The following is a 14,538-nucleotide window of genomic DNA, read 5'->3' on the forward strand; positions in this document are numbered from 1 at the left end:
GACTTTGGTGAGAAAGCACCTCTTATGGTGCCTCAGTTTGAACTTTTCATGACCTTAGAACTATAAGCTTTTACTCAAGATAAATCCCTTTTATAAAAGCCAACCTATTTCTGGGGATTTGCATCAGCAGCCCTTTGGCCAACTAACACACACACACACACACACACACACACACATTCCACAATGAAAATTTATCAACCACACACCTTGGAAGCTGAATAGTACAACCTCAAAAGAAATTTTATTAGAAATAATAAAGGAAAATTACTGAAACAAAATTTTTTTTTTTTTTAAAGATTTATTTTTATTTATTTAATTCCCCTCCCCTCCCCCGGTTGTCTGTTTTCTGTGTCTTTTTGCTGCGTCTTGTTTCTTTTTCCGCTTCTGTTGTCGTCAGAGGCACGGGAAGTGTGGGCGGCGCCATTCCTCGGCAGGCTGCTCCCTCCTTCGCGCTGGGCGGCTCTCCTTATGGGTGCACTCCTTGCGCGTGGGGCTCCCCTACGCGGGGGACACCCCTGTGTGGCGCGGCACTCCTTGCGCGCATCAGCACTGCGCATGGCCAGCTCCACACGGGTCAAGGAGGCCCGGGGCCGAACCGCAGGCCTCCCATGTGGTAGACGGACGCCCTAACCACTGGGCCAAAGTCCGTTTCCCATTGAAACAAAATTTTAACATCAGTATCAATCAATGATGGCACGCACGCTTCCAAACAAATACATAATACACAGACTAGAGATTTGAACAATACAGTTATAATCCAATTAAGGTTAAATTAATGAATATTCAATATCAAGACTTATAAATGATCGTGAAAATATCTTCATTTCAAGAATCTGTGGAACATGTATAAAAATTTATCATATTCCCAGCCACAAAGAAAACTTGAATACATTTCCCAATGATGGAAACTCAAACATAATGTAATAAATACAGACAATGGAAGTAAAAGTTTAAAAACAATACAAACAAATAATCATCTAGGGGTTACAAAACACTTGCCCAAGTAATTATTGTTTTGGCTCAAAGAGGAATTTTAAATTTTAATTAAAGAAAAAAATAAAGAATAAAAAATTTTTAAAAATTTAGTTAGAGACTATTTTTAAATGATAAAAGTGGGAGCCCTATTCAATGAGGAATTTATAGGCTGAAATGCTATATTTATTACAAAAAAAACAATAAGTCTTCCTTACTAAGTTAGGAGGGGGAAAGAAATAAAATTCCCAAGGAAATAGAAGATAAAATCCAAATATAATAAAATTTAAAAACCCCATAAAAGTGGTAGAGCTGATAGATCTCAGAAATGGTGCTTTGAAACAGTGGCAAATCTAATCTGATAAACAAGAGAGAACTGAAAATACACAAAATCAGAATTTTAGAAGATGCAAAGAAAATATTCAAAATTAGAGAAAACAGTTGTAATTATTATGTAGAAGAATTTAAGAATTCTGAGCATTACTATGGATAACAAATTTGACTGAAAAACTAGAAACTCTGAATTGGAAAATAGCAGTGGAAGGAACTGGAAAAGTCATTAAAGAATTATTGCTAAATATGGATCTGTGATGAGATTTTCCCCCAAACTCTTTTTTTTTAATTTTTATTTTTTTTATAATTTTAAAAATTTATTTTTTTATTACATTGAGAAAATATGAGGTCCCCATATACCCACCTCCTCCCACCCCTCCCTCCACAGCAACAATCTCCTCCATCATCATGAGACATTCATTGCATTTCGTGAATACATCTCTGAGCACTGCTGCACCTCATGGTCAGTGGTCCACATCATAGCCCACACTCTCCCACGTTCCATCGAGTGGGCCATAGGAGGACATACAATGTCTGGCAATTGTCCCTGCAGCACCACCCAGGACAACTCCAACCCCCGAAAATGCCCCTACATCTCATCTCTTCCTCCCATTCCCCACACCCAGCAGCCACCATGGCCACTTTCTCCACACCAATGCCACATTTTCTTTGATTACTAATCACAATAGTTCATGAGCAGAATATCATTAAGTCCACTCTAATCCATATTCTATTCTTCCATCCTGTGGACCTTGGATTGGTTGTGTCCACTCCACATCTATATCAAGAGGAGGCTTAGATTCCACCTGGATGCTGGATGCAATCCTCCTGCTTTCCATTGTAGCCACTCTTGGCTCCGTGGTGTGGTGGATGACTTTCTTCGACTCCATGTTGGCCCCTAAACTCTTACGGAAGAGAAAACCCCATATAAATAACATTCCAAAGCACAGAAAATGATGAAAAGCTACCTGGTTCATTTTATGAAATTAGCATAAGTCTGATACTAAAACTTGATAAAACACACAGTAGAAAATGCAGACCAGAAAATCTTACATAAAATAATAGCAAATTGAATTAGAATATACCCCAGCCAACTAACAGGATGGTGAAGAAGGTCAATCACCACACCAGGGAGCCAAGGGTGCCTACAATTGCAAGCAGGAGAATTGCATCCATCATCCATGTGGAGTCTAAGCCCCCTCTCAATATAGAGGTGGAGTGGACAGAACCATCCCAGGGTCCACAGGATGGAGGAATCAAGTATGGATTAGAGTGGGCTTACTGATATTCTGCTATGGAACTATTGTGATTAGTAATGGCAGAAATTGTAGCACTGATGTGGAGAAAGTGGCCACGGTAGCTGCTGGGGGTAGGGAGAGGGAAGAAGAGATATGATGTGGGGGCATTTTCAGGACTTAGAGTTGTCCTGGGTGGTACTGCAGGGACAGATGCTGGACATTGTATGTCCTGCCATGGCCCATTGGGTGGACTGGGAGAGAGTGTAAACTACAATGTAAAACATTATCCATGTGGTGCAGCAGTGCTCCAAAATGTATTCACCAAATACAGTGAATGTGCCACGATGATGGAAGAGGTTGTTGATGTGGGAGGAGTGGGGGAGGGGGGTAGGGGTATATGGGGACCTCATATTTTTTGAATGTAACATTTAAAAAATAAATAGAGAAATGGTGGCTCCCAATGCATTAGGGCAGTTGAGCATGTCAAGCCCTCAACACTGTTGTAAGTATCTCTGAACATGGCCCTACAAGCAATGAAGATTGACTGTCACTGTGGGCCCTGAGGGGAGGGGGAAAGAGGTATTGAATAAATGGAATCAATGTAACTGTGTGGGCAAGAGAAGTGTTCCACAAGATTACGCAAGGATGGATATAAGACATGTTAAATTACACCAAAAATGTATAGGGGCTGATAGGCTAAAATGTAAATCATAATGTAAAACATAAGATAACTAAAAATTTAGAAAATTGTATAGTCTAAAATATAAACCACAATGTAAACCCAAATGTTACCTTGTTTGAAAGCTATTGTCTCAATATCTGTACATCAGTTTTAGTAAATATAGTATGGACATGTAAAAAGATTATTGCTGTGGAAGGGAAAAGGGTTTTATGTTGGATATGTGGGAGTACTGTATATTGAATATATGAATTACTGTGATCTAAAACTTTTGTGAAGATAAGCTTAATAATTAAGAAAAAAAAGAAAAAGAAAGGATGTAGACACTGAGGAAAAGACGGAAGAAGTTGCCTTGCCAATTTGCATACAGGGCAACACTTATTGCAGTGATGGAAAGGAAAATATCAAAAACAAAGCTTTTGCATTTTTAAATTTTTTGATATCCCAATTTATTTTTACCTTAATTTTTCTAAATTAATATGTATTCTATATCTAACCTTTAAACTCATCACTATATTCCATTTTACTATTAATGGAACCTGGCAATATATTGGGCTTCATTTTTGAAGAAGTTTTGGATCACAGAGAGGTTCAAAAATGGCAGGGGAGGAATACTGGTGTGGGATGTTTTGACAGGGGACACATGGTTGGCAGGGAGTTCCCCAGGGCATATATCCAGGGTATATAAAAATGTTCGGATATTTTCATAGTGGTTACAATTAAAAACAACAACTGAGGGAGTGAGTGCTGAGTTCCTAGCCAGGGGAGCTCTATCACAGTCCCTAAAGGAACAGCAACAATCTCCCAAGTGCAATGGCAAAGACCAAAAAAGAAGGAAGGTCCAACAATGAGCCCTTGATACTAATGACTACGCTTGTAAGCCTGTGCACCTGAAATAAGAACAAGGCCTAGAGCTGCAAGGTGCCTAAGAGTTACCTCCTGAGAGCCTCTGTGTTGCTCAAATATGGCCAGTCTTGAAGCCAAACTCAGCATGTAAATGTGTTGCCTTCCCCCCAGCGTGGGACATGACTCCTGGGGATGAGCCTCCCTGGCACCAAGGGATTACTACCAAGTACCAGCTGATGATGTAACTAGAAAATGACCTTGAATAAAAGGGTCAACTCGGACCAGCAAAATATCTCAGTCTACATATAATACCAGGAATTAAAAATGCTTTTTGACCTGAATAAAAGGGGGTAATGGAAAGGACAAATGAGTTTATATGGCTATGAGTCTCTAAAAAGAGCCAGGAGGTTATCAGAGGGGTTGCCCTTACGCACACCTGAGCAGAGTCCCAGAGACAGATAAAGTAGATACAACTCCAGGTATTGGTTCTTCTGAGGGTTACAGAGACCCACAGTTTCTATGGTCATTGTAGATGGAGTTCAGTGCCATGTCAGTTGACCCTACTTCGGAGTTTGTGTTTCTGTGTGATGGAGCTGGACTCAGATGTGATCTTTGTCCACAAGCCTCTCCTGTTACTTTTAACGGATCTGTAGTTGGTGCTGGGGTTTCGTGTATACCCACGGGACCTGAATCTCTGGACTGACCATGTGATAGCCAGGCCCTGAGCCTCAACAGACTTGGAACTCCTACACTCTGGTTTATTGGACTTACCCCACTCAGCTAACGTGGAGGTGAAGAAGGTCAACCACCACACCACGGAGCCAAGAGTGCCTACAACTGAAAGCAGGAGAATTGCATCCAGCATCCATGTGGAATCTAAGCCTCCTCTTGATATAGATGTGGAGTGGACACAACCATTCTAAGGTCCACAGGATGGAGGAACAGAGTATGGATTAGAGTGGACTTACTGATATTCTATTCATGAACTATTGTGATTAGTAATCAAAGAAAATGTGGCATTGATGTGGAGAAAGTGGCCATGGTGGCTGCTGGGGGTAGGGAGTGGGAGGAAGAGATGTGATGTGGGGGCATTTTCGGGGGTTGGAGTTGTCCTGGGTGGTGCTGCAGGGACAGTTACTGGACATTGTATGTCCTCCCATGGCCCACTGCATAGAATGTGGGAGAGTGTGTGCTATGATGTGGACCATTGACCATGAGGTGCAGCGGTGCTCTGAGATGTATTCACCAAGTGAAATAACGTCTCATGATGATGGAGGTGGTTGTTGTTATTGGGGAAGGAGTGGGGTGAGGGGGGTGAGGGGGGTAGGGAGTATATGGGGACCTCATTTTTTTAAATGTAACATTAAAAAAATAAAGACAAAAAAATAAAAAATAAAAATAAATAAGGCCATTAAAAAAATAAATAAAAACAAAAGCTCCTTGATCATACACACACTGCCATGCCAGTGGTATAGAGAGACAGAGAAGGGGGATCTCAAGCCGGGCTTAGGGCCACTGGGATCCACAAGCTCCATGGGGCCTCTGAGGGCCATTCCAGAGGGTCACCTATTGAAACTGTGGCATTTCCATGACATGCAGGGCATTGTGGACATCAGTTCTCTATTGGCCCTGCATCTATGTCTTATAGTTTAGATTTCCAAAATGGTGTTAATTAAAATCAGTTAAGAAAGGGTGAATTATTCAATAAACAGTTTTTTGGAAAATGTTCATGAAAAAATGAATTAAAAAGATACCTGTACTTCACACCAAAAAAAAAAAAAAGATCTACCATGATCACATAGAAAAATTCCTAGAATCCAAAGATTTTAAACGAGAAATCAGAAAAATTCTTATTTCACCGGATGCCAAGAAGGCGTTCATGATCATTCAATACCCATTCCTGATTTTAAAATTATATTAATTAGTAAACCAGGGACTAGAAGGGTGAGTCCTTACATGGCTTTAATCATTTTTCTTTGCTGGTTTACCACAAATTTAGTGGCTTAAAACAACACAAATTTATTACCTCAGTTCTTGTAAGTCAGAAGTCCAGGCACGAAGAAGCTGGATTCTCTGCTTGGGATCTGTGAGGAGTCTGGAGGGCGGGGGAAGAATCCCTGTCCAAGCTATGGGCAGAAGTCAGTTCTTGTGGATTGCAAGACTGAGGCTTCAGTTTCCTTGCTAATGGTCAGCGGGAGACCACTCCCAGCTCCTAGAGGCTGCTTGCGTTCTTTGCCCCATGGTCCCTCCACCTTCAAGCTAAGAACAGCACATCTCATCTTTCTCATGCTGTCAATCTCTGATTTCCTCTTTGACAATCAGCCTGAGAAAATTCTCTGGTTTTCAAGGCCTTTTGCCATTCTTCTCCATATCCTAATTACATCAGCAAAATTCCTTCACAGCAGTACCCAGATTAGTGTTTGAAGGAACAGGAGAATGCCTGTCCACTAAGGGCCAGGAAGCTTGGCGGGATGTTTCAGAATTCTGTCTACCACGACGACTAAGAGCACTGACAATAAACCAACATCAGATGTCGTATCAGCCTTTACTTCTGGCCAGGTGTGAGCTCTTGGGGCTTTGTAGGAATGGGCTGAGAGACTTGTTTTCAAGCTTTTCTCGGGAGGACTGTGAGAAATTAACAGTGCTTCCTGAAACAATCAAGAAAAAGAATGTCTGTAACACTGGGTGATATTAAGATAGAAGTTTTCTGTGAGATGACACCTAAAGCATGGGATAATTTCTTGGCCCTTTGTGCCAGTAGTTACTACAAAGGCTGTATATTTCATAGAAATGTCAAGGGCTTCATGGTTTGAACAGGAGATCCAACTGGCACTGGAAAAGGAGGTAACAGTAACTGGGGCAAGAAGTTTGAGGATGAATACACTGAATATCTTAAGATATTGTGTTGGAGAAAATACGACGCTTACTGGGACACGGAGACTGAAATGACTACAGACAAAGAAAGATTTATTGAGAAGCTCTCTCAATGGAGGGGGTCTGAGCAGACTTCAGCCCCCCACCACCATGGGGGGGTCTTAAGAGAGACTTCAGCCTGCCCCTGGAAGGGGGGATTTGGATTTATGCAGAACTTTCCTAGGTGGGGAAATGATAGTTGGTGGGAGGGGGTTGAGGGTCCAAGTGAAGGGCAGGAACCAGTGGGAAGCCCTTAGAGGTGGAACTTTTCCTGATAGTGACTAGAAGATAGTGGGTTAGGGAGTTAGAAACGGTTTCTTGGAATGCTGCAGGAGCAGACGTTTCTTTGTTCTATAGGGATTTTATCTCCCTCTGATATGTAGGTAGGGATGGTTTCCATTTCCCTTTACTCCCATCTCTCTGTGGTTTCTTTATGTAACCTGTGGGGAAGTGCCGTGCCCTTGGGCATGTAGGCTTATGGGGGATGGGGTTAGCCTTTCCCCAATGCATATGAGGGGAAATTGAGCTACAGCTTGTTAATTATTGCAAACCTCTAACATATTGAAACTCATGAGAGCCCAGGGTATGTGTGAAGAGATCATGGGGATTTTGATTTCGTGTCTACTTGATTGTTTCATGCCAGCACACAATTGCTTAATATAAATCACAATGTTAGAGGTGTTGTATCCATGGCTAATAATAGCCCAGACACGAATGGATCCCAGGTCTTCATCACCCATGGCAAGCAGCCCCATTTAGATATGAAGTACACAGCATTAGGAAAGTGAGTATTCTGGTTGTGGTTTTCTTTGGAATTTCAATGCAAGGAATGCATATGAGTGGCTGTGATAGTAGCATAACCAATATTGCAAAGAGCAGTGTGAGAGCTAAAGGTTTAGATCTACCACTTACTTGCCCTGTGACCTTGGGAAAGTTATAACCTCTCTGAGCCTCGATTTCCTTATTTGTAAAAATGAGACCAATACTTTTTTTTCAGGGTCATTATATAAATTAACAGTAATATATTTGTCTTCATTAAGAATAACATTGGCTGCAACTAACAGATCTGGAAAACAGTGGCTTAAACAAGATGGAATCTAAGACTGATACAGTGGTTTCATTACATCAATGTTCCAGGAGTTTCTGTTTCGTTTTTTGCCATCTATACTTCTATTTTCAAGCCCACCTCCCAGTCATATTATGGGCATTGCAGTTCCAGTCAACACATCTGTGTTCCAAGCAGAAAGAAGGAAGGATAAAAGGTCCTTGCTCCCTACAAGGGAGACCAGGAAATATTTTTTAGCCAGACACATTGCCACCCTCAATAAAACTGGGGTTCTGTAAGAAAAGGGGAGAATGATCCTAGGGAGGTGTTTAGCAATCTGCCAGAGCATCTTTGCCAAGCACCATACCTGGGAGTTGCTTTTACAGATCAGTGGTTCAAGCCCAGTGCGACCTAAAAAAAAAAAAGACAAAACAAATCTTTGATGAGGAGTGGGGAGGAGCGGGTGCAGCTCAGTGATTTGAATACCTACATCCCATGTCCCATGTGCAAGGTCCTGGGTTCAATCCCTGGTACTTCATTAAAAAACATGATGACCGCTTTGGTGCCATCAGTATTGAAATTACAAGCAACACAGGAATGTCCATGTCATTCCAGAACAGTCTATTCTATGTGGACATGATCAGAAATAAGAGTTATAAATAAATAATCCCCCAAAATACCTGCCTAAGAATGCATTGAAAATTCTAACGGAGGGCGGGTGGGGAAGGCTCGCCGGTGAGATTCAGAGGCGAGACTCGCGCCCGCCCCCGCCCTGGCCCCCAGCGCCCACCCAGTCGGCCCGGCCCAGCCATGATCAAGGCCATCCTCATCTTCAACAACCACGGGAAGCCGCGGCTCTCCAAGTTCTACCAGCCCTACAGTGAAGATACACAACAACAAATCATCAGGGAGACTTTCCATTTGGTATCTAAAAGAGATGAAAATGTTTGTAATTTCCTAGAAGGAGGATTGTTAATAGGAGGATCTGACAACAAACTGATTTATAGACATTACGCCACATTGTACTTTGTCTTCTGTGTGGATTCTTCAGAAAGTGAACTTGGCATTTTAGATCTAATTCAAGTATTTGTGGAAACATTGGACAAGTGTTTTGAGAATGTCTGTGAGCTGGATTTAATTTTCCATGTAGACAAGGTTCACAATATTCTTGCAGAAATGGTGATGGGGGGAATGGTATTGGAGACCAATATGAATGAGATTGTTACACAAATTGATGCACAAAATAAACTGGAGAAATCTGAGGCTGGCTTAGCAGGAGCTCCAGCCCGTGCTGTATCTGCTGTAAAGAATATGAATCTTCCTGAGATCCCAAGAAATATTAACATTGGCGACATCAGTATAAAAGTGCCAAACCTGCCCTCTTTTAAATAACATTAAAAAGGCTATTCCCAGGTAAAATCCAGGGGAAAAAGTCATCTAAGTTTACCATGCAGTTGTTTACCAAAAATAAAGGAGGAGAGTCTTTAACTTTTGCTCTTGGATTAAAGTCAAGGTACTGTATAGAAGTTGTGTAAAATCAGTATGTGAAATTCAATGTTGTTTTTCTTGCTCAGTGATTTTAAAGAAATTAAGTAGTTCCAGTATGATTTTTTTTCTTCTTTTCTAAATTGCATTCCTATGGCCACCTAAGGCATGCCTCTGTGTATTGGCTCCTACAGTATTTTAAAAAGTGTTTGAGACATTTCTTTAATTATGTACAACCAAAAATGTTAATGTTTTGTATGGATCACAAGTGCAGCATTCCTTAATTCTTTCTATTTGTCACACTAGTTATTTAAAGAACCATTTATGTATTGCATGAAAACATTATGAACCTTTTCTCTTAGTTTGAATAAACTCCAAGGTAACTGGACTTCTAAAGCACCTTTCTGTTTGCCTGATATCTACTTTAGCAATAATTTTTTTTTACGCCTTCTGTCTCAACAAAGTAAATAAAAGTATATTTTATCACTGTTAAAAAAAAAAAATTCTAACAAATAGGAGTACTTAGTAGCCCAAATTAATAGCTTTCCTTTATGCCATTATATTAATTAGAAAATATAACTAGAGAAAAAAATCCAATTCACAATGTCAGAAAATAGAAAATGAGGAATAATCTTAAGAAGAAATTTGTGAACAGAAGGAATGTGTTGAGTGCATACTGTATAACTCTAAGTGGGGAGAATGATTATTATACGGTGGTTAGTCCCAAATTATAATTTATAGGCATAATGCAATCCTGAATAAAAAAAAACACAAAAATTTAAGAGACATTGATTTATTGTTGGAGGAGGCAATATTTTAAAATGTTAAATAGTTCCAATGACAAAAGGCACACCAAGTAATACAGTGAAAAGTTTTCCTCACCATCCTGCATTTACACAGTTTCCACCTCACCCCAAAGAGGTAACTCTTGTTAGTTTTTTGATTATTCTTCCAGGAATATGGTTATGTGTGCACACAGAGGTCAATTCAAAGATCTATCTATATCCATCTGCCTGTCTATAGATACGGCTATAGATGTACAAGTATATATATGTGTGTGTATGTATGTATGTATATGTGTGCATGTATGCACATGCATGTGTGTGTGTTCTACTTGAAGATCTTTCCATATCAACATTTAGAAAGTTTCTTCATTCTTTTTATTCTATTGTATACATGTATCAAATTTAATAGAACTATTGATGGGTATCTAGGTTGTTTTCAACCTTTGCCTATTACAAAGAATACTACAAGGAGTATTCCGTAGGATAAATTCCTGGAAATGAAATTATTGAATGAAAAAATATATGTATTTGTAATTTTGATATTTTGCACCATACACCAAAAATAAATTCAAGATATAATTAAAGAATTAAATGTTGGGAAGCGGATGTGGCTCCAGCAACTGAGCTCCTGCCTACCACATGGGAGGTCCAGGGTTCAGTTCCTGGTGCCCCTAAAGAAGAAAGTGAACTGGCTTGACAGACAGGCATGGCAAGCTGATGCAACAAGATGACATAACAAGAGACAAGAAGAAAAAACATAATTAGAGACACAAAAAAGCAGGGAATGGAGGTAACTCAAGTGATTAGGTGCCTTTCTCCCACACAGGAGGTCCCAGATTCAGTTCCCGGTGCCTCCTAAAGACACGGCACACAGCAAGTGCAAACAACAAGGGGAAGGGGAGAAATAAATAAATAAAATAAATCTTAAAAAAAAAAGCAATGGAATAGATCCCAAAAGAAAAGATCAATGCAGTTTGACTACAGGGAAAAGAACTTCTGTAAATAAAAATAAACAAAATTAAAGGATAAACCCCAAACCAGGAAATGATATTTGCCACAAATATGGCACACATAGAGTTAATATGTTTAATTATATAAGAAATTCATATAAATCAATAAGAAAAACACTAAAATAAGACTATAGGGAAGCAGACTTGGCCCAGTGGTTAGGGCGTCCATCTACCACATGGGAGGTCCGCGGTTCAAACCCCGGGCCTCCTTGACCCGTGTGGAGCTGGCCATGCGCAGTGCTGATGCGTGCAAGTAGTGCCGTGCCACGCAGGGGTGTCCCCCACGTAGGGGAGCACCACGTGCAAGGAGTGCTCCCCGTAAGGAGAGCCGCCCAGCGCGAAAGAAAGTGCAGCCTGCCCAGGAATGGCGCCACACACACGGAGAGCTGACACAACAAGATGATGCAACAAAAACAGACATAGATTCCCATGCCGCTGACAACAACAGAAGCGGACAAAGGAGAACACGCAGCAAATAGACACAGAGAACAGACAACTGGGGTGGGTGGGGGGGGGAGAAATAAATAAATAAATAAATAAATAAATCTTTAAAAAAAAAGACTATAGTAGAGGAATGAGAAAAGTGCAGGAAGAGGTCATAGATGAGAAAATACAAAAAACATGAAAAATTTCAAGAAATGCAAACAAAAGCCAGATGTAATTGTATGCCCTTTCAATTAGTAATAATGTTAAGAAATGATCACATCAGTGATGCTGAGGATATGAAAAACAGGAGTCCCCACATGCTGCTGATAGGACTGTGAAGTATTATGGCTTTTCTGGAAAGTAATTTGACAATCTGCATCAAGGCCTTAAAATTGTTTATTCGTTTTGATTCACTAATTTCACTAAAGGGAATACATTCTCTAGTGATAACCAGAGGTATAAACAAAGATTTATATACAGTATATTTATCACGGAGTTATAGCTAAAAACTAGTAACAATCCTTATGTCCTATAATAGGATACTAGTTAACTGTATTAGGAAATCCATAGAATGGAATAGCATGCAGTTATTAAATGATGCTTACAAAGACTTTTTAGTGACAAGTAAAATGTCACAAAATGATGGTAAGTTAAAGGTGAAGGATACAATATTGCATATATTAAGATGTCAAAAAAAAAAAAAAAAATGAATAGAGAAAGCACTGGGAGAAAAATACCAAAATGTTTACAGCATTTTTATCTGGGTGGTAGGAGATGTAGGCCTTATTCTTTATACTTTTTCTATCTTACCCAAAACATCCACAATGACACAATGCCTGTCTCTGTGTTAGGACACTAGAGATTGTGAATGTCTGTTTACTGCTCCCTCTCCCAAGTATAAAGCAAGCTCTTAGAGGGCAGGGTCATACTTGTATTCATCCACCTGTGTCTCCAGTGAACAGTACAGTGAATAGGACAGTGTCTGGCTCACTGTAGAGGCTCAGTAAACTCTGGGAAACATTTTTCTTTCCCAAAGTTGGGCCTTCTCTACTTTATACCTTCACAGAAGGCTGTTCATAGCTCTATTTTACCACTTATTAAAGTATCACATAAGTTGCAATCATGTAAGTGTCCAAATCACCCCAGTTCTTTAAAACCAAACAGTCCTGATCAAAATTCCAGCACCTTTTTTCACAAATGGAAAGCCAATCCTCAAATTTAAATGGAAATGCAAGAGATCCCTAATAGTCAAAACAATCTTGAAAAGGAAGAACAAAGTTGGAGGACTCACATATCCCAATCGAAACTTATTACAAAGCTATAATCAAAAAAAGGTGTGATAATGGTATAAGGACAGACATATAGACCAATGGAGTAGAATTGAGGATTCAGAGATAAACCATAACATCTATGGCCAATTGATTCTTTTTTATTATTTTTTTAAAGATTTATTTATTTATTTCTCTCCCCTTCCCTCCCCCACCCTGGTTGTCTGTTCTCTGTCTCTATTCACTGCATCTTCTTTGTCTGCTTCTGTTGTTGTCAGCGGCACAAGAATCTGTGTTTCTTTTTGTTGCGCCATCTTGTTTGTCAGTTCTCATGTGTGGTGGCACCATTCCTGGGCAGGCTGCACTTTCTTTTGCGCTGGGCGGCTCTCCTTACGGGGCGCACTCCTTGCGCGTGGGGCTCCCTTACGTGGGGGACACCCCTATGCGGGGGACACCCCTGCGTGGCAGGGCACTCCTTGCGCACATCAGCACTAAGCATGGGCCAGCTCCACACGGGTCAAGGAGGCCCGGGGTTTGAACTGCGGACCTCCCATGTGGTAGACGGACACCCTAACCACTGGGCCAAGTCCGCCACCTGGCCAATTGATTCTTGACAGGGCTGTAAGTTCACTCAGTGGGGAAAGAGTAGTTGTTTCAACATATGGTACGGGGAAAACTGGATAGCCACATGCAAAAGAATGAAATTCAACCCCTAACCCTCACCACATACAAAAATTAACTCAAACTGAATCAGTCACCTAAATATAAGAGCTAAAAGCATAAAACTCTTAAAACAAAACATACAGGGAAATCTTCAGGACCCTGTATTAGGCAATGGGCCCTTAGGTAACCAAAAGTACAAGCAACAGGTTTTAACAGTACAAAAGAAAACAAAGGTAATAAGCAATGAAAGAAAAAATAGATAAACTGGACTTCATCAAAATTAAAAACTTTTGTGCATCAAAAGACATTATCAAGAAAGTGGAAAGTCAGCCTACAGAATGGGAGAAAATATCTGGAAATCATATATCTGATAGGGTTTTTAAAAAAGACTTATTTATTTATTCCTCCTGCCCTGCTATTTTTGCTGTCTTCTCATTTTTTCTCTTCTAGGATTCACCAGGTTTTGATCCTGGAGACCTCTGATCGGGAGTGAGATTCCCTGTCAATTGCACCACCTCAGTTCCTGGTCTTTGCTGTGCTTCACCTTCACTCTCCCCTTGTCTCTCTTTTGATATGTCATCATCTTGCTATGTGACTCACCTGAGTGGGGCACTGGCTCACCATGCAGGTACTCACATGGGCACTCATGCGGGCACTAGCTTACTATGTGGGCACTTGTGTGGGCACTGGCTTGCCGCGCAGGCACACTTTCTCTTCTTTTTCACCAGGAGGCCCCAGGGATCAAACCCAGGTCCTCCCATACGGTAGGCGGAAGCCCTATCACTTGAGCCACATCTGCTTCCCTGATAGGGGTTTAATAACCAGAATATATAAAGAACTAATATAGGGAAGCGACTGTGGCTCAAGTGATTCAA

The 14,538-nt window shown here is 40.6% G+C and overlaps 1 protein-coding gene across 1 annotated transcript; it reads left to right on the top strand.

Annotated features, from left to right (window-relative positions):
• Positions 1 to 8,764: 8,764 nt before the first annotated feature.
• LOC101436537 (AP-3 complex subunit sigma-1) lies at positions 8,765 to 9,538 on the top strand. The gene has a single exon (XM_012523523.4). It carries the CDS (start codon positions 8,837 to 8,839, stop codon positions 9,416 to 9,418), a length of 582 nt encoding a protein of 193 aa, XP_012378977.1. The 5' UTR covers positions 8,765 to 8,836; the 3' UTR covers positions 9,419 to 9,538.
• Positions 9,539 to 14,538: the final 5,000 nt, after the last annotated feature.

This window comes from Dasypus novemcinctus, chromosome 21 (assembly GCF_030445035.2).
Source record: "Dasypus novemcinctus isolate mDasNov1 chromosome 21, mDasNov1.1.hap2, whole genome shotgun sequence".
In the NCBI taxonomy this organism is placed as follows: domain Eukaryota; kingdom Metazoa; phylum Chordata; class Mammalia; order Cingulata; family Dasypodidae; genus Dasypus; species Dasypus novemcinctus.